Here is a 21328-nt window from a genome sequence, read left to right on the forward strand (position 1 = left end):
TGAAGCTAGGTTTCTGAGTAATTTGCTGTAAATAATGTAGAGTATTAGTTTCACTAGCAGAAAACAGCAGTGTATATTAATCTATATAGTATATATTAATTATAATACCAGTAGTTAACCCAACAACAATATCAATACATTATGATCCACATACACTGGTATTTATTTTTGTATATTTTAAATTTCAGGGAATTCCATTTCAATTACAAGAAATAGTTAAGATCCAAAACTTATTTTAAATTATCTACTCCACAGTTACAGCCTTAAGTCACCAAATGAGAAATCTAAAATGGCCACACTTTTCCTCACTTCTCTCCCCGGAGTAGCTCACCTGATTCCTACACTGTCTTGTAGTGCCAATGTCATCCCCATCCCTCTAGAATAACTCATAGACCATAAAACTTCCTCCAATCCATCCGGCCCTACCCACACACCCACCTCCAACCAGAAGTAAATGTTCTCTTTGCTTCTCTGACAACCATTCACACTATAGTTGTTTGTATTCCTGTCTTATCTATCCTACTGGTCTATACCTTTCTTTAGGACAGGCGGCCCCAAACTACGGCCCGCGGGCCGCATGCAGCCCCCTGAGGCCATTTATCCGGCCCCTCCGCACTTCAGGAAGGGGCACCTCTTTCATTGGTGGTCAGTGAGAGGAGCACAGTATGTGGCGGCCCTCCAACGGTCTGAGGGACAGTGAACTGGCCCCCTGTGTAAAAAGTTTGGGGACGCCTGCTTTAGGACACAGGTTTTGGTTCTTAAATGCTTCCTCCCTGGTTTTTATCCTCCATTATACCCCACTCCCCAAAAAACTCTGTCAGATCTCACACAAAGCAAATCTGCAATACATGTTTGTTGGATTTAACAGACACTGTATCACAGGAATTCAAAGTTCCATGAAGATGGGAAAGTTAACAGGAGACAAGAACATGACAAGGAGTATGTTCACATCATGAAATGTTTATCTACAAATGGTTATTACTTCACAGTGAACGCTTTCAAAGACAGACGATGTCTCAAAGAATTCTGCTCAAGTTAAATTAAGAAACTTTTTCTCTTCCTTCAATTACACCTGAAGCTGAATCTAGATAGGTTTCAAATTCTCAAAGTATCCTCTACAGCAGGCGTCCCCAAACTGCGGCCCGTGCGGCTCCCTGAGGCCATTTATCCGGCCCCCCGCCGCACTTCAGGAAGGAGCACCTGCTTCATTGGTGGTCAGTGAGAGGAGCACAGTATGTGGCGGCCCTCCAACGATCTGAGGGACAGTGAACTGGCCCCCTGTGTAAAAAGTTTGGGGACGCCTGCTCTAAAGCAACTCAGGCTGCTCAGCTTCAATATCTACCATAAACAATCAACATATAAAGCAAAAGAACAAACACATTTAGTTAATTCCTCCCCAGCTCCAACTATTTATAAGTTTAGTGTTGGTATGCTTCCTTCTAAACTGAGCATTGTCGTTTGTCAGGCATTTGTCATATTTTATGTAAAGGTACTGTTACAAATTTCATTATATGTTTTACTTTTACTCACGGAGCACTACATTTTTAAGATCCATCCGTGATGATCTAACTACAACCAATCCATTGCTTCTAATTATTTCTTTCCTACCTCCCACTTTGCTATGGAAGTATAGGCAACAACTACACTCACCAAAGAAAATCCAAAATAAGAATATTCATTCATCCATTAACTCAAACAGTATTTTTTAAATCCCTACAGCATGCCAAACACTGTGCTAAGGGCTGGAAACACAAAGCTGAAAAGGCATGGTCCACGTCCTCACAGAGCTTATTGAACAATGAAGAAGCACTGCAAACAATGAAGAGTGCAATGCTGAGAAATGAGAACTTCCTGGTGAAAACACATTTAAAGCATTTAAAGTCCAGGGAGAACACAAAAATAATCACCGCAAGCAGTGGAAGAGGGCATTACTTCACACAAGTACTATTAAGCTGAAAGTGTAGGATGAACACGACAAGCAGGAAGAGGATCATCTAGGCAGACAAACATGGTGTATAAAGACACAAGAAACTGTGCACGCCCTCAGAACTATTATCCTGGAACTGCTGAAGCATGAAGGTAGGAGGCAAGGCAGAACAAATAAGAAGAGATGGGTTAATTCCCAACCCACAAGCCACGAATGTGCTGCATAAACTTTCAATGCACAAAATTTGTTTCATATACACACTGTTATGGCAAAGTCCGATAGAGTAGAACAAGTCATGGAGAGCAATATGCAACGGAGTACAGCTTGCTGTGAGCAAGAGGAAAAGCAATTCCGAAGGAAGGCCGAAGGAACCCCATGGTGACCGGATGCTCGTCGGCACAGCGCAAGGCACTCCCACTACTGTGCCACAGCCGGTGCTATGTTTTAATAGCTGACTTGGTGTTTCCAGTCTTTCAATCACTTCCATTATGCAGCTAAAAATTCTGAAATGGAAATGTATCAATGACACAAAAAGGCTGAAATCCACTGGGCTAGAAAATGAAGAAACTTTGTTTGTTTGTTTGTTTGTTTGTTTTTTAAGACGGAGTTTCGCTCTTGTTACCCAGGCTGGAGTGCAATGGCGCGATCTCAGCCCACCGCAACCTCCACCTCCTGGGTTCAGGCAATTCTCCTGCCTCAGCCTCCTGAGTAGCTGGGATTACAGGCACGCGCCACCATGCCCAGCTAATTTTTTGTATTTTTGGTAGAGACGGGGTTTCACCATGTTCACCAGGATGGTCTCGATCTCTTGACCTCGTGATCCACCCGCCTCGGCCTCCCAAAGTGCTGGGATTACAGGCTTGAGCCACCGCGCCCGGCCTGTTTGTTTGTTTTTTAAGTAGAGACGGGGTTTCACCATGTTGGCCAAGATGGTCTTCATTCCTTGATCTCATGATCCACCCGCCTCGGCCTCCCAAAGTGCTGGGATTACAAGCGTGAGCCACCACGCCCGGCAAAAATAAAGGAACTTTCTAGCTGACTAAAGAGTTTATATATTTTACACCATAAGGAACAGAGGTCAGACTTTAAGAGTTCTGGAGAGGGAAGAAACACACTGCTGTTTCTTTCACAAAGACCAGCAGGGCAGAAGTGTGTTAAATGGACTGAAGGAGCAGGAAACAGAGAAGGTAAGAAAATAGATAAGGAGAGCATTACAACAGTCCAGGCAGGAGGGGACTGAAGCCAAACAGGTGCCCCAGGGATCTGTGTGCCCTGGTGACTCAATAGCTCCAGAAGACCAAAGAGAGAAAGGAAAGCAGGATAAAGCCCAGGTCTCTGGCTACTAAAAGCAACAAGCAAAACCTACCAGAGAAAGATCCTATCTACCTTTAAAATAAAAGCATTATCCAAACTAGATGCTCCCCACCCACCTTTTCAGGAAATTAACAAAATTTTTGAAAATTACCTACATATCACAAACTAAGCAGTTATTATCTAGATCTAGTAATGCAGAAAACACTGCCATGAAGAGACCATTTCTAGAATTAAAGTCAACTCTGACTTGATTTTCCTAGATCACTGGCTACTTTATGTCAGAAAAATGAAGACACTATTTTTTTTTTAATTTAAAAAAAAAACAAAAAAAAAAACAAAAAAACAGTCAAGGACCTTCTTTTAGGTTAAAGCATCAGAAGCTTCCAGGGCACTCTGGTCATGTGGTCAAAAGTAAAGCCGTCCTGAAGCACTTTAGGACAGATTATGGCTTCCCTAAGAAACCTGATATACCCTACTCAGTTTTAAAGAAACATGGTGACAGAAGGCTTTCTCTCAAGCCTAAATTTAAACTGCTCTGTGTAGCTCGTCAGAGCTCTCTGCTGATATAAAAAGTATGGTTTCTCTTATGTCCCACAGTAAGAAGCTTGTGGATACAGAAGTGATCTTCCACTATTCCTGTCTTGTCTTTACTTCCAACCCTGGGTTAAGTGCTACTGTTTCTCCTTTCAACCCTGGGGCTTCTGAGGGTCACTAAAGCAAGTTATTACAGCAAGTGACAAACTCTTGAATGCCTTCACAACCAATTATTACTGTCAGCTGGGCCTTGTGGTAAAAAAAATAAAAACTAAAAAAAACCTTTCACGTATTTTCAGCAGCTTTCTGTCGACTTTCCTACTCTTCCCACCTTGCCCAAGTCTTACACTCTGGCACCTCTAAGATTCACTGTCCACACAGCAAGAGTGAGCTTTCCTAATCAATCAAGTTGTCATTTTTGCTAACTAAACCTCTTCTGTGGCTCCCACGTCCCTTCCCATGCCACGTCCAGCCTTCCCTCTGGCCCACGAAAACCTACATGCTGATAGGTCTTTTGCCTCAGCTCTTGCCATTCAGCCCTCTGCCCAGAAAGCCCTGCCCCACCCCACCCCACCCTCCCAGCCTCCAGTGCTTCCTCCCGGCCTCTGCACCAGCCCCTAGTAATCATGCCCACTTGAACTGTTCCACTTGCAAATTTTCACAGGACTAGCTCCTTCTTTTCATTCAAGTCTCAGCTGAAATGTCATTTCCTGACCATCCAATCTAAAGTAGCCATCGTAGTCACATTACCCTTCTTAAATCCCATTTAACTCTCATGTTTTCTGTTTATTTTCTGTCTCTCCCACTCAAATCCCCCATTAAGCACTATGAAAGAAAGGTAAGCTCCCTAAAAACTTCCTTTCCTGTGTCCGTGGCATTTACAACCGTGCCTGGAAATACAGAAGATGTTCACTAAGTATTTGTTGAGCAGATGTTATTCCAAAAAAACCATCCAAAAACAATCAAATGGTTAATGAGGGAGAATGAAGAGCAATGATTGAATGTGACTTCATTCAAAATCAGCCCCTAATTTATTTCCAACAAAGGTACCTGACTACACTGAATTCCTGCTCCTTACTACACAGACAGCCCTGAAGCTGCAAGTGGAGACACTCGACTCCCATATGGACACTTCAAAGTAGTTGTTGCACCATTCGAGCAACTGGAAATGGCTGAATGACACTGGCCATCTCAGCGTCACCCACTTCTCCCAACATGCCTATCTTACTCCGCTCCTTTTTTAGGATAGTGCAAAAAAAAATAGTCGTGGTTTTGCCATTAAAGGTGATGGCAAGAACTGCAATTACTTTTGCACCAACATAATACATCATCACCTGCAAGCTATATTTAAAGGTATCATCTCAGGAAAGACTGTTCAACACCCGTCACACGAAAGCTAATTACCACACCCCTTCTTTTTCCCTGCAGATGTGGAAGATCTGAGATCTCTATGGCGGTATTAGATAGAGGTGGGAAGAAGATGTTTCCTTTGCCCAGGAAGAGGTAACCACCTCCACATCATTTGAAATTTGATAAGAGAACTATTTACCCATCTTCTCATCCAGTATGGATTAGGGAAGATGTCTCCATTTCTCTTCTTCTACTTTCAAACTACCATAGAGTTATGCTTTGAAAAGCAATTTTTGGAGTTACCATTAGCCAAAAGAAAATCATTATGACTGTTTGTCCTGTCAAACACATAAAAATATTCTAACCCAACCATTTGCCATCCTGAACAGAGCATGTGTTTGCAGGCAGACAGTTCAAATCTCATGTCTACTAGTGATCAGAAACAAATTACTTAAACCCTTTGAGCTTCAAATTTCTTATCTGTTGAATGAGGGTGGGAAAATCAACTTCAGAGTGCAGTAAGGGGATTAGATGGAATGATCAACCTAAATCACCATACACAGCGTGAGGCATAGAAAGGAGGCTCCTCTTCATCCCTAGAGTGAAGCTTCCACTGCCCCTGCTTTTACATATAAATTGTTCACTCCCTGTGGAAGAACAGTAAATTGCCTTCATCATTTTTGTTACCACAAGTAGTTTAAACTGTTTATCTATAATAGTTTCATTACGGTTTTCTACTACTTTTCCACGCTTGTGCCTTAAGGGATTTTGGGTTGATGTGTTTGAAATTTAAATAAAGTAGTATTAAGTTATAAATTTGTATCCAGAAAAACAACCTAAGTATGTATTTCAAAAGTGAAAGTTTGGCTGGGTGCAGTGGCTCACACCTGTGTAATCCCAACACTTTGGAAGGCAGATCATTTCAGGTCAGGAGTTCAAGACCAACCTGGCTAACATAGTGAAATGCCATTTCTACTAAAAACAGAAAAAAAAAAATTTAGCTGGACGTGGTGGCGCAGTCCTGTAATACCAACTACTCAGGAGGCTGCTGCAAGAGAATCGCTTGAGTGAGCCCAGTGGGCCCAGAGGGTGGAGGCTGCAGTGAGCTGAGATTGAACTGCATTCCAGCCTGGGTGATAGAACGAGATTCTGTCTCAAAAAAAAAAAAAAAAAGTGAAAATTCAGTACTTACTGGGCAAATGAACATATTCATCAAAAATCTGGTTCTATTATCATCTAAATAAATAATTTGTTTTCGAGTATATTTTACATAAAAAAAAGTTTCTAAGTCTGTAAAACTACTTTTCCTGCCCATTATCTAACAATGCTTAAAATTTGCATTTCTTTGTTAAGATACATTTACTTTGATAAGACAGTATACAAAGTGTTTTAAGAAATCACTGACTACTTAAAACTTAATACTCCTAAAGGATCCCCGAATGACCAAACTTCTTGGCTTGCCCCAATAAGACACAGAATTTTAATGTCTCACCTACCACTCCAATATAACTATACATTTCATACACAGTCACATCACCTATGTTTTCTTTTTTCAATTACATCTGATTAAAGAGAATGTTCTGTTCAGTACCTAGCACACCATCAAAAAACAAGTATTTAAATAATGTGTAACTTAAATGGCATGAGCTCAAAAGAACACTCTGGATTCCTAAACTTTTAAATCCTATTCTTATTCTGTGAGATCCTTGAGAAAGCTGGTGAGAGGTTTATAATACAGGACGACAAATCATAAAAGCACGTATTAGTATGCAGTTATCCTATCTGAGCTAAGGAGAGGCTAAATAACATGAGCTTCAAGAATACTCAGTGTTAACTCAGCTCTAGAACGACTTTTTAAAGAGTGCCACACACTGTGGTCCATCACCAAAAGAGATAAAGGTCTACAGCCTTCTTTAAAAGCTCCGGAAAATAAAGTTTTATTTTACTGTCTGCTAGGGCAGTGGGGATAAAGAGGGAGGGAACACAGTTCTTCCTAGAAGCAGTGTATGTGAATAAATGACCCTCTATGTCTCTTCCAGATAAATTCTGTTTTAATTGTTAAATATAAGAAGGTGTATGCTTGTGTAAATTTCTTTAATAAAGTCTAATCTAGTTTCTCTGAGACAAGTATAAATACAGAAATTTTCAAACGTCTTTCAGCTTTTAATTAATATAGCTGAAGTCACGAGGCAACAAAACTAATGCAAATGAAATGTGAGATATTTTGCACATTTCTAAAAATAGATTATTTAACAGCCTTCAATAACTGTAATTCTATAAAGATAGGAACCTATTTTAGGGACCCAATCTAAACTTTATTCTGGAATAAAGCCTGATCTAAGCTAATTTACTACACTATTACTCAAGCAAAAAGAATTCTTTCAGAACATGATAAAATCATATAAATAAAATGTTCCAGGCCAGGCGCAGTGGCTCACGCCTGTAATCACAGCACGTTGGGAGGCCAAGGCCAGTGGATCACCTGAGGTTGGGAGTTCAAAGACCAGCCTGACCAACATGGTGAAACCCTGTCTCTACTAAAAACACAAAATTAGCCAGGCCTGGTGGCGGGCGTCTGTAATCCTAACTACTCGGGAGGCTGAGGCAGGAGAATCACTTGAACCCGGGAGGCAGAGGTTGCAGTGAGCCAAGATTGCGCCATTGCACTCCGGCCTGGGCAACAAGAGCGAAACTCAGTCTCAAAAAAAAAAAAACCCAAAATGTTCCAAACATAAAAGTTGTAAGATTTTTAGTTTCAAAACACAATTTAAGTTGTGTTTTGTGCAAATCTGTGCAAATAAAACCAGACCTTTGGAAATAATACAAGTATTTAAGCAAAAGTTAAGCTTAATTTAAGCAAAAGTTAAGCTACTGGTCTGTGGAGCTGCACACTTTACACAGTTATGCTCAGAAATACACAAATTCTACTGACCAGGTAGTCAAACTGCTAAAGGAAATACTGTAATATCCCATTTTTCCCCTAGACCCTGGAAATTAGAAGTTCAAATTATATTTTGCAGCATCATTAAATAACTAGAAATAATTATGCCTCGGCAACACTGAAATATAAAATGCCATAAACTTAGAAATTAAACTATGATCACTTCAACTTAGCTTTTTTAAAAGCTCAGATTTTCTTTAAAATATCTGTACAAGCCGGGCGCGGTGGCTCACGCCTGTAATCCCAGCACTTTGGGAGGCCGAGGCGGGTGGATCACGAGGTCAAGAGATCGAGACCATCCTGATCAACATGGTGAAACCTCGTCTCTACTAAAATACAAAAAATTAGCTGGGCATGGTGGCACGTGCCTGTAATCCCAGCTACTCAGGAGGCTGAGGCAGGAGAATTGCCTGAACCCAGGAGGCGGAGGTTGCGGTGAGCCGAGATCGCGCCATTGCACTCAAGCCTGGGTAACAAGAGCGAAACTCCATCTCAAAAAAAAAAAAAAAAAAAAAGGTAAAATATCTGTACAAGGGCTATATGATGACATCCGTTTGACTGCATTGTTATACAGTAGCCACCAGGCATGTGGCTATTTAAGTCTCATTAAAATTAACTTTTAAGTTCAGTTCTTCGTTCCCTTAACCACATTTGAAGCGCAGTAGCCACATGTGGCTGGTGACTGCCATGCAGGACAGCACAGATACAGAGCATTTCCACTGCAGTGGACGTATATGCCAAATACACAGCATCTCCAACTACCAGGTGACAGGCGAAGTCAAGCCTTCTGGTTTTCCAGGTGGCACTGACAAATACTGTGTAGTTTGTAAATAATTTTGTTAAATTTATCACTTAAACAGCAGGTACACACAGAAATATTTAGTAAACCATTAGCTGAAAAGAGCAGAGCATAGCTTTTAGAGTTAGCCAAGCTCCTTCTTAAAAACACATTTTTGTTTTGAGTATAACACTTCACAAAATCAAAGTAATAAATAAAAGATATCTAATGTAATTTTCAAATTACTAAGAATTTTTGCTTTTGATAACTGCCTCCCTTTATTTGATATTGAAATTCAATGAGTGGATCACTAAAAAGCCAAACTCTCAAAGTGCAAATAATCTCTTCTTTAATCAGGAAAAAGCAGATGTCAAGTATGAAAGTATAACCAGTTTCTCCTCGGCAAGTTGTGGAAATATCATAGAACTAGAGATACTAACAATGGCAGGTATCTGAAAGTGAGAGTAATTATCACTCCCATGTCTGCAGTACCCTATCATCACCTCTACTGTGATTCGCAGAGCATGCTATTTATTTTTAGTTAGCCTTCTAAAATACATCTTCTACTTTTGGTTTTGGATCCAATTATCACTTCATGTCCCACATAAAAGAAAACCACTTAATCCTGTACCATTTGGTGAGAAAACACATGAATACAATTTATTTGCACATTTTTAATATAATACAGTCTAAATAGTAAACCATTATCTTCAGAATGCCTTTAAAAGCAAATCAAGGAATGTACCTAATGCCCCAGAACTGTACACTTAAATATGGTTAAAATAGCAAATTTTATTTTATGTGTATTTTACCACAGTAAAAATACATCAAGGCAATTGTCTAAATTCTGAAACTATCCATTCTTTCACATTAAATATGCTATTCCTGATAAATTGGTTAGAATTTTTCAAAGTAATGTAACAAAATTTCATTAATGTTGGAATAAAAATCCAAGCATATTAAAAGCCAAAGATGAGAAACATATTTAAGAAAATAGGTTTAGGCCGGGTGTGGTGGCTCATGCCTGTAATCCCAGCACTTTGGAAGGCCAAGACGGGCAGATCACCTGAGGTCAGGAGTTCAAGACCAGCCTGACCAACATGGGGAAACCCCATCTCTACTAAAAATACAAAAGTAGCCAGGTGTGGTAACACACGCCTGTATTCCCAGCTACTCGGGAGGTTGAGGCAGAAGAATGCTTGAACCCAGGAGGCAGAGGTTGCTGTGAGCCCAAATCACTTCATTGCACTCCAGCCTGGGCAACAAAAGCAAAATTCCGCCTCAAAAAAAAAAAAAAAAAAAAAAAAGAATAGTTTTATTTTCAAATATCCAAAATATTACAGTATAAAGACACATATAAGATTACTAAATGAAAAATTATTTCATATTTTTATATATAACAAACCTGAGAATCTCAGTTAAACCAACACTGGAGATTCACAGGCTTTTATCTAGCCCCTACTGCAAGCTAGACACTGTACTAATGACACTTCCTTCATAAACATAACTCTAATCCTCAAAACCACCGTAAGAGCTGAGTACTATTATCCCCATTTCACAGATGATGAAACTGAGGAGCAAATTTTTTACGTGCCTACAGTCACTAAAGACAGTAGCTGAACAATATTGAAGTGTTAGTATAACTTCAAAGCTGGTGTACGTGCCACCAACCACACTGAGTCCGTGTTAGGATTCTGTTCTGACATCAGAAACGCAATCAGAGGAACCATAATTGCTAAACTGAATTTACTCTCAAGAGCCACATAACTTTTTATGAATTCGGCTACACACCGAATTCATACCTTGGTATGGTATCTCCAGATATCTTGACATAAAACAAGCAAGAAACCATATAGCAACAACTGATTCTCTTGCTCCTAGTATTAGGAAAAATTCACAATCCGTAAAAGTTATTTCAACAAAAAGAAATGTAAATCCAGGAAATAAACATCTAAACAGCAAAATCCATCACCCTTATCCATCGTCCATTATCTCAATATTGGGCATTCACACCACAACTTGACTTTATAACCAGGCATTAAGCTAAAATAAGATGCATAATGCTATTAATACTTTCAAATTCCTTGAATCCTGGCAGGACAAAATATCCTAAACCATCTAAACCCGATTACTAATTCTAGTGAATTGTTAAGTCACCCCAATAAGTGAGAGTTTAGGATGCCCTCCATGACACAAGTAGGGGGCCAGAGGACAACATATTATACTCTGCACGTGTGACTGCAAACTTATTCATCGCTCCATTCCACAGACTTTAAAGTAAAAGCTGTTTCTTTGTTTAAGCAAATGGAGCCATACGCACAGGAAGTCTGCAAGACGTCCCCGCTTCAGTGGGAGAGGTGCAAATACAACTTCCACGAAGAAACTCGCTACTGAAGATTGCAGAAACCACCGCAACCCTCCATTCCGCGATCGCTGAAGGACAGAGACATTTCAGAAATGTCTCAAACCTGCTGTTTACCTGTGGCCTGGAACAGCCTGCGGAGCTCCTAAAGAACGCACTAATCCTCTGCGGAGGTCTTGCTGAACAAGCTGTGGGAAACGAAGAGCGCCAGGCAAGCACGCTTTCCTGCGATCTAAAACTTCCCAGACTGCATCTCCCAAAACCAGTTTCCACAAAGAGACAGGAGTGACTTAGCTGCTACTGAGGATATCAGGATCGAAATTCAATTAAAAACAAAGGTACCCGTTCCAGTAACGTATGTTTCACTCCAGTAAAAAGTTAAAAGAAAAAAAAAGACAAAGCAAAGAACCAGGTTCCCAGTTCCCGTCTTCTTGACCTTCAAGAACTTAAGAAAAGTCAAGACCCAGTGAAAGACGCAAAGTTTGAGCGGCTGCTGGGCTCGCGGGCGGCTCGCCGGACTCCGGAGCAGCTGGGGAAAGCCGCTTCGCGGTCTGGGTCTCGCCGCGCCCCCACGCCGGCGGTGGGCGGGGAGCCTTGAGGATGGAACCTCCCCCTCCCGAAACCCCGGAAAGGCTCGGAACGCCCCGACCCCTCGGCGCGAGCTCCGAACCCCGGGCTCCTTCCCCGACGCGCCCGAGGACGCGGACCAGCCCCCCGCCCACAACCCCGCACGCTTCCGGGCCCGACCTCCAGGCCGCTCGCCCCCTTACCGGCATCATTTTGGACCCGAACCGCATGGAAGCGGGTGGCCAGACTGCGGCCCCGGCCGAGCGGAGGCGCCCCGGGGGTCGCGGGTGCGGGGGAGGGGAACGGAGAGCGAGGCCGCCCGAACCTGTTGCGAGGCGGCGGCGTGCGGGTCCGCAGGGCCCTCTGCGCAGCTTAGGCGCCACCGAGCCCCGGGCCCAACCCCCCCGGCCGGACCCCCTGACGCGGCTTTGTCTCCCAGACGCTCGCGACAGCCGGGGCTCCCTCCTCCGCTCCGAAACCAACTAATCCCGGGCCGGGCCCCAGCCCAGCCCGCGCCGGCTCCGCCCCCCGCGCGGACCCCGCCCGCGGCACGCCTGGAGGCCTGGGGGGAGGGGGGGCCGCGGGAACGGAGCCGCGCGCGCCTGCGCGGGCCCGGCGGCGTGGACAGGGAGCGGCGGGAGCCGGCCGCCTTTTCTTTCTTCACCTCGGTCTGAAGTGCGGCCGGGGCCGCGCGGCGGAGCGGCGGGAGCGCGCGCCTCCTAGCGGGGCCGGGGCAATTGGAAGGCGGCGCTTCGGGAAAATAGAGTGCTGGTGAAAGGCACCGAGCCTTGCCGGGGCTGCCGCCGTCCCCTCCTCGGCAGCTCCGAGTCGTGCGAGGCGGGGGACCCTTTGCCTTCAGAACCGGACCCCCGAGGCTGCGGCCGCGCGGCAGGGCCGGGCGGAGAGAGAGGCGGGCGGACCCCCGGCGAAGGCCCGAGCGTTGCGGCGGAAACAACCCAGCTCCCTGGAGGCGGCGAGGACCGACCCCGTCGCGACAAAATGGAGTTCCCCGTGTGGCTTCGGCCCGCGGCGCGTTCCCCGCGCTCCTCGGTGACCCGGCTCTCGGCTTGTCCGCCTTTCCCCTCATTTGCCGCCGTGCAAATTCTAATTTAAAACTCTTGTGTTAACTTGCTGTGATGTTCACAGACGTACACCGCAGACTGGATGAAGGGGTAACTTGTATGTGGTGTATGTTTTACCACGATGAAAATAAAAAAAGAGGCGTAAAATGTGTCAGGTAGCACTCCACGGAGCTTTGCGGGGGGGGGGGGGGGGGAGGTGCTGGGAAGACCCCGCAAGCAGCCTCCGGATACCGGGAACCCGTGGATATCCTCCTTTTCCAGGGAGGGAGGCCAAGGCCTAAGGAAATGGCAGGGCTCCCTTCCAAAGTGCAGCATGTTCAGGCTCCTCTTCCACCTTCCAGGGAGACAGACTCCGGGAACCGTAACTCCAGAAAGCTTTGTTCTAGTAAGTTGCCTGTGCAAGCTCACTCAGAATCACTTTTCTCTGCCTTTATACATGATTCTGGGACCTGAAGTGGAGTAAAGCCCCTGGATTTATCTAGTATCAAGAACAGAAAATTCTTAGTCCACCGTATCCCTTACCAGAATCTCCATCGAACTCCCTATTGAGCCATTCTAGCTGCTGTATCTGGAAACATTAAATCACAGTTAATTCAGTCAGGCACGGTGGCTCACGCCTGTAATCCCAGCATTTTGGGAGGCTGAGGCGGGCGGATCACGTGAGGTCAGGAGTTCGAGACCAGCCTGGCCAACATGGAGAAATCCCCATCTCTACTAAAAATACAAAAATTAGCCTGGCATGGTGGCAGGTGCCTATAGTCCCATATACTCGGGAGACTGAGGCAGGGGAATCACCTGAACTCGAGAGGGGGAAGCCACAGTGAGCCGAGATCGTGCCATTGCACAACACCCTGGGGGACAAGAGTGAAACTCCGTCTCAAAAAAAAAAAAAAAAAAAAAGCATTTAACATTCTCAAAAAATCTAGTTTAAAGCCTTATTTTCTAATTTTTTTTTTTTCCAAGGCCTGATACAGCCTGGCAAATTCTGGGACCATCAAGTGGGCTCAGATAGCTGGAGTAGACGATGAGGGGAGAGTAGTGGGAGATGAGATGGAATGATATGAAGGGCCAGACAAGGAGGGCCTAGTAGGCTATTCTAAGGACTTCACTTTTGCTGGGTCAAATGGGAAGTTATGGAAAGATACGATGATCCACGGTCATCCAGAATAAGAATTCTGGGGAGAGAGATCCAAGATGGCTGATCACTAGCAGCTCGGGATTGTAGCTCCCAGTGAAAACGCAAAGAGCGAGAGGACGCCACACCTTCACATGAATTCTTGTTGCTCACGCACCAGGAGATTCCCAGCGGAGGAGCCCCACGGGTCGCCAGCGCGACTCTTGTGACCGGCGAGACGGTTTTGCCGGCGCCTCAGAGTGTCGGTTCTTGGTGCAGAGTCAGAAAAGCACCATCAATCTTAACGCTGCTGATTTAGTTGGTGCAGTGGGTTGCTCAGATTTCGGCGCTGAGAATCAATAAGTTGGACGTCCACTCAGAAACCCAATTACAAAGACGGTAATTATAAAGACCACAGATGGATAAATCTACAACGAAGGGAAGAAAACAGTCAAAAAAGGCTGAGAATACCCAAGATCAGAACGCCTCTTCCTCAGCAGGGGAATCCCAGTTCCTCATCAGCAACGAAACAAGGCTTGATGGAGAACGAGTGTGTTCCAATTACAGAAGCAGGCTTCAAAACGTGGATAATAAGAAACTTCTGTGAATTAAAAGAACTTGTTCTAACACAATCTAAAGAAACTAAGAACTTTGAAAAAAGGTTTGACGAAATGTCAACAAGAATACAAAATTTAGAGAGGAAAATAAGTGAATTGATGGAGCTGAAAAACACAATACGAGAACTACGTGAAGTGTGCGCAAGTTTTAACAGCCGAATTGATCAAGCAGAAGAAAGGATATCAGAGGTCGAAGACCAACTCAATGAAATAAAACTAGAAGACAAGATTAGAGAAAAAAGGATAAAAAGGAATGAGCAAAGTCTCCAAGAAATATGGGACTATGTGAAAAGACCTAATCTACGCTTGATAGGTGTACCTGAATGTGACGAAGAGAATGAATCCAAGCTGGAAAATATGCTTCAGGATATTATTCAGGAAAATTTTCCCAACTTAGTAAGGCAGGATAATATTCAACTCCAGGTAATACAGAGAACACCACAAAGATATTCCTCGAGAAGAGCAACTCCAAGGCACATAATCGTCAGATTCACCAGGGTTGAAATGAAGGAGAAAATACTAAGGGCAGCCAGAGAGAAAGGTCAGGTTACCCACAAAGGGAAGCCTATCAGACTTACAGCAGATCTCTCAGCAGAAACCCTACAAGCCAGAAGAGACTGGGGACCAATATTCAACATCCTTAAAGAAAAGAACTTTCAACCAAGAATTTTACATCCAGCCAAACTAAGCTTCATAAGTGAAGGAAAAATAAAGTTTTTTTGTGAACAAGCAAGCACTCAGAGAATTCATCACCACCAGGCCTGCTTTACAAGAGCTTCTGAAAGAACCACTACACATAGAAAGGAGCAAACAGTATCAGCCTTTCTAAAAAAATACCAAAAAGTAAAGAACATCAATATAATGAAGAATTTACATCAACTAATAGGCAAAATAGCCAGCTAATATTAAATGGCAGTATTAAACTCACATATATCATTATTAATTCTAAATTTAAATTGACTAAATTCCCCAATTCAAAGACAGACAGGCAATTTGGACAAAAAACTAAATGTATGCTGCATCCAGACCCATCTCACGTTTAAGGATTCACAAAGACTCAAAACAAGGGATGGAGAGAGACTTACCAACCAACCAGAGAGCAAAAATAAATAAATAAAAAGCAGAAGTTACAATTTTTGCCTCTGATAAAATAGTATTTAAAGCAACAAAGATCAAAAGAAGCAAAGAAGGACATTATATAATGATAAAAGAATCAATGCAACAACAAGAAGAGTTAAAGGTCCTAAATATATACGCACCCAATACAGGAATACCCAGACATACAAGACTTATAAAGAGACTTAGACTCCCACACAATAATAGTGGGAGACTTCAACATTAATATTAGACAGATCAATGAGACAGAAAATTAACAACGATATCCAGGACTTGAACTCAGATCTGGAACAAGTAAACGTAATTAACATTTATAGAACTCTCCACTTTACACAAAATATACACTCTTATCAGTACCACATCATATCAACTTAGAAGTTTAAATGAAATGTTGGTTGGCTCCTTGTTTGTTACTCTCTTCCCTCATTTTTTTTCATGTCTCCATTATTAAGGACAATTATAGGCATACCCATATTTAGACTGCATTCTAGCCCGGGCAACAAAGCAATACCCCCATTCTCTCTCCCTCTTCCTCTTTCTCTTTCTTCCTCTACTTTATTCTTTTTCTTATTATTCTTTTTCTCTTTCTAAAAAAAAAAAAAAAAAAAAAAAGAATTCTGGATATTGGTCACTAAACCTCCAGTTCTCACCAAAAAACCATGACTCATTACCACCCTAAAACTGGTTGTGCACAATAGTAAATTATATTTAGTATGAGCATTGGCAGCCCTGGCTTATTAATAAAATGATTACAATAGAAATGGAAGCAAGGAGAGAAGAATTGCAATAAGACTGTCCAGGTCTATTTCTTTACTGTCTGTTTTCACAAATGCCCTGCCCAAGGGAAGGGAGGAGAAAAGGGACAGCAGTTGGCAATATGTCCTGAAACTCACTTCTAGCCAATTGAGAATTCCTAGCTGCCAAACAGCAGGTATGTTTATGTTGAGTGCTTTTTTTTTCCTTAAATCATACAAGCATGAAACCAAAGAAACCTTGTCTGTGCTTTGGTTTCATTCTCTCAGATTTTGTACCATTCACATATGGCTCTCAGAGGGTTTGTTTTCTACCAAGTGTCACTTTGCACTGCCACCCTCACCTGCTTATTCTCTCAAGAGCCTCTGTTTGGTTCTCCCCACTCAATAATTCTCTATTCAACTCCAAGAAAGATAAGTCAAATTACCACATTCTGAGTGGGGAGGAGCTACCTTCTCCTTTGGCTCTCACCCCACCCCTGGCGCAGTGCAGTTAATTATCTGTTTGGATTGAGTTCAAATGTTTACTTTCCCAACTTTCTTCCTGTGTTACTCTTTCTTATCTTCCACAGATTTCCAAACTTTGAGTCCCTCTCTCTTCTCAAAAAATGAACTCCCGTCTTAGCTAATGAAACAGAGACTATGGAGCTTGCACTCCTGCAATATATATTCCCTTCACCTCCAACTCATCTGGGTTCTTCTCTACCCTCTCCCTACTCCTTTTATTGATCTATTTTACTATTATTTGTGTGGCTGTATTTTGTCAGGCACTGTTCTAGACTCTAGAGGTAACAGAGAAGAGACTTGCTGTCATGGAGCTTATTTTCTAGTTGGGAGGAGCTGGACAACAAACACATGAATAAGGTAATAATAAATGCTATTAAAAAAAAAAAGAAAGAAAGAAACTAGGTAAACCTAAGAGAACAGCATCTATTTTAGATAGGGTGGCCAGAGAAGGCCTCTGAGGAATGAGGGGAGGGAGGGAATCAGACTCTAAGCAGTGGGAACAGTAAGGACAAAGAGCTTGAGACAGTCTTGTGCTTGGTATCTCAAAGACATAGCAAAAAGACCAGTGTGTCCAGGGCAGAGTGAACAAGGAGGGGAGTGATAAGAGGTGAAAGATGTAGCCAGTGCCTGGGTCATGTAGAATCATTTAATATTCTACCAGTTATTCTCCCTCTTGAAACCAGAGATACTCCATTGTTACAGGTTCCTTAACCTACAGGTTTATGCAGTTTCCTCCTACATTCACCTCAAGTTAGCAGTAATCTGAAAAAAAGATGGGGCAGAAGCTTGTGTATCAAGCCTCTTTAGATCCATCTATACTTTTTCCCTCTGCCTTAAAAACCTTCTCCTCCTTCCACCTTACCCTACATGGTTAACTTCTATTTATCTTTCAAGTCCCTACCCTAAATGCCCTAAATGTCATTTTTTTTTTTAAAGAGACAAGGGGCTGGAGTGCAGTGGCATGATTATAGCTCACTGTAACCTCAAACTCCTGAGCTCAAGCCATCCTCCCACCTCAGCCTCCCAAGTAGCTGGGATTACAAACATGTATCACCATGCCTGGCTAATTTTTAAACATTTTGTAGAGACAGTTTCTCACTGTGTTGCCCAGGCTGGTCTCGAACTCCTGGCCTCAAGCGGTCCTCCTTCCTCAGCCTCTCAAAGTGTTGGGTTTACAGGCATGAGCCACTACACTGGCGAAGTGTCACTCTTAAGGTCATGTTTGATGCTTCTCACGCAGAATTAATCAAATACTTCATATATATTCCAAAGTACCATGTTATGATATTTACAACATGACAGAAAAAAATCACATCTGTCTCCCAAACTAGCTGCAATAGCAAAAACTATCTCTTACTCATTTATTTGTATGTCTTCAGCCCTAATATTGTGTCTAGGGCATAGTAGATACTCAATGGTATAGTACCTAATAAATGCTTACCATGCTGTCTTTTCCCTTTACTAGGTACAGGAATAGTGAGATTTTGTCCTGATTACTGCAGTAGCCTCGGGCAGGTCTTTCTACATCTCCTCTTGCCCATGGCAATTCATTCTCTACCCTAGGGCTTAGCAAACTACAGCCTAAATTTGGCTCTCTGCCTGTTTTCATATTGCCTATGAGCAAAAATCATTTTTAAATTGTGAAGGAGAAAATCAAAACAAGACAAAGAATATTTTGTGACATGCAAAAACTATATGAAATTCAAATTTTAGTGTCCACACATAAGGTTTTATTGGAACACAACCACATTTACTTATTTATGTATTGTCTAGGGCAGCTTTCAAGCTACTACAAGAGTTGAGTAGTCGTAACAGAGCATGTTCGGCCAACAAAGCCAAACTCTCTGGAAATGTGCTGACTTTTGCTCTACCTAGCAGCAAGAATAATCTTTTTAACATGCGTGTAATCACATCACTCCCATGCTTAAAACTTTTCATCTAAGTAGATAGGGATATGGATGGCCTAGAACTAAAGGCTGAAGGCTGTTGGGGTCAGGTGATGAACAATACCTGGAAGTGATGAGTTACATTTTTCTCTCTTCTGTATGCTCTAAATTTTAGATAATAAAATGGCTTTAAAAAAGAAAAGCCTTCCGTTGCTTTTTATTGTTATTAGGATAAAGAATACTTCTTAACACTGCCTCTAAGCCCTCACATGGTCTATTTCATACCCACCCTCCAAGGTAGTTGGAGTAGGAAGAAAGCCCAGCAGACATATATATATCTCCTCTTATTCATGACAAAAGATTCAAAATTGGTAACTTTGTAGGATAAACTCAGTGCTTCAAAGACATATATCTATGATATATGACTCTAGCTTGATTTGGCTAAAGTAATTCCCTACTTTATTGGTAGCTTATGGAACAAGGAGCTCATGATTTCTTCTACTGTCAGTTCTTTCTCCATTACCTCACCCCCTCCTCACTCATCTAGTCTGCCTTTCAGCCTCATCCCTCCTCTGAAACAGCTCTTGCCAAAGTCACCAATGGCCTCTGTTTCACTGATTTAATAAACATCTTCAGTCTCATCGTCCTCAACCTTCTAGCACCACTTAGCTGTTGCTCATTCCTCCCTCTTGAGTTAAATGAGAAAGCTCTTACAGTTTTTCTCCTACCTCCCTGATTGCTTCGTGGTGTCTTTTGAAGGCTCATTTTTCTTCACCAGCATTTACATATTGAAGGTCCTTGAGTCTCAGTCCAAGCCGTTTCCTCTTTTCACTGACTACCTTCCCTTCTTCCCTAGAAAGTTGTCTTCACAGTCCTAAACCTCATCTACACACATGTATCTTTTTTTTTTTTTTTTGAGATGGATTCTTGCTCTGTTCCTGGGCTGGAGTGCAGTGCTGCTATCATAGTTCACTGCAGCTTCAAACTCCTGGAATCAAGCAAGACTCCTACCTCAGCCTCCTGAGTAGCTGGAACTACAGATGCACACCATCATGTATGGCTAATTATTAATTTATTTATTTTGAGATGGAGTTTCGCTCTTGTTGCCCAGGTTGGAATGAAATGGATTATCAGTTCACTGCAACCTCCACCTCCCAGGTTCAAGTGATTCTCCTGCCTCAGCTGAGTAGCTGGGATTACAGGTGCCTGCTACCATGCCCAGCTAATTTTTGTATTCTTAGTAGAGACAGGGTTTCTCCATGTTGGTCAGGCTGGTCTTGAACTCCCAACCTCAGGTGATCCACCTGCCTCAGCCTCCCAAAGTGCTGGGATTACAGGCATGAGCCACCATGCCCAGCCTATTTTTATATATTTTTTTTCATAGCTGCAGGATCTCACTGTTGTCCAAGCTGGTCTCAAACTCCTGGCCTCAAGCAGTCCTCCTGGCTTGCCCTCTCAAAGTGCCGAGATTACAAGTATAAGCCACCCGACCTGGCTAATTTTTTTTTTTTTTTTTTTTTTTTTTTTTTTTTTTTTTTTTTTGAGACGGAGTTTCGCTCTTGTTGCCCAGGCTGGAGTGCAATGGCGCGATCTCGGCTCACCGCAACCTCCGCCTCCTGGGCTCAGGCAATTCTCCTGCCTCAGCCTCCTAAGTAGCTGGGATTACAGGCACGTGCCACCATGCCCAGCTAGTTTTTTGTATTTTTAGTAGAGACGGGGTTTCACCATGTTGACCAGAATGGTCTCGATCTCTCGACCTCGTGATCCACCCGCCTCGGCCTCCCAAAGTGCTGGGATTACAGGCTTGAGCCACCGCGCCCGGCGACCTGGCTAATTTTTTATATTTTCAACCTAGGCTGCTTCTCTAGGCTCTAGAACTGCACTGTCCAATGCAAAAATCACTAGCCACATATAGCTCTTGGGCACTTGAAATGTGGCTAGTACAACCGAGAAACTAAATCTTTTATTTTAACTTAAATGTAAATGGCCACAGGTGAATAATGGCTAAAATACTCAGTAGTATAGATACAGAACACTTCCATCATCACAGAAAGCTCTGTTGAATAGTGCTGGATTTCCCTATCAATGTGTCTCAGCTCAGCATGTCTAAAACCAAGGGATAGTCTTTATTCCCAATCCTGGTTCTCTTCTAGCATTTCCTGTCTCAGTGTATGCCACTAGTGTTCTTTCTTTTTCTCAAGCCACAAACTTGAGAATCATGTTTGACCTTATTTCTCCCTAATCTCTAAGATCTATTCAGTCATCGAGTTCTACTCATTTCATCTCCTAAATATCTCATCAAACTGCCTTTCTTCCTTTACTACCACCGTGCTATTCAAGCTACCATCATTTCTCATAAATCTGATCACAAGATAGCCCTGCTTAATGTCCTTCCTTAGCTCTGCCTCCAAGCCCTTGAATGTCTATCCCTACCCATCCTTCAGCCTTACTAGGTACCACAGTCCTCTCCCTCTGTGAGAC

At 42.8% G+C, this 21328-nt stretch overlaps 1 protein-coding gene across 3 annotated transcripts in view; it reads right to left on the bottom strand.

Annotated features, from left to right (window-relative positions):
* TP53BP2 (tumor protein p53 binding protein 2) overlaps positions 1-12280 on the bottom strand; it is a 69577-nt gene extending 57297 nt beyond the window's left edge. The window contains exon 1 of one of the 3 annotated variants that reach the window (XM_074385243.1): positions 11977-12280. In XM_074385243.1, the coding sequence (XP_074241344.1) occupies positions 11977-12003 (27 nt within the window). In that variant the 5' untranslated portion in view covers positions 12004-12280. Of the gene's footprint in view, positions 1-11323; positions 11754-11976 lie in introns of those variants that run through there. The other 2 variants (XM_003930313.4, XM_010340911.3) reach the window with 2 other exon arrangements.
* Positions 12281-21328: the final 9048 nt, after the last annotated feature.

Source organism: Saimiri boliviensis, chromosome 14, assembly GCF_048565385.1.
Source record: "Saimiri boliviensis isolate mSaiBol1 chromosome 14, mSaiBol1.pri, whole genome shotgun sequence".
Taxonomy (NCBI): Eukaryota; Metazoa; Chordata; class Mammalia; order Primates; family Cebidae; genus Saimiri; species Saimiri boliviensis.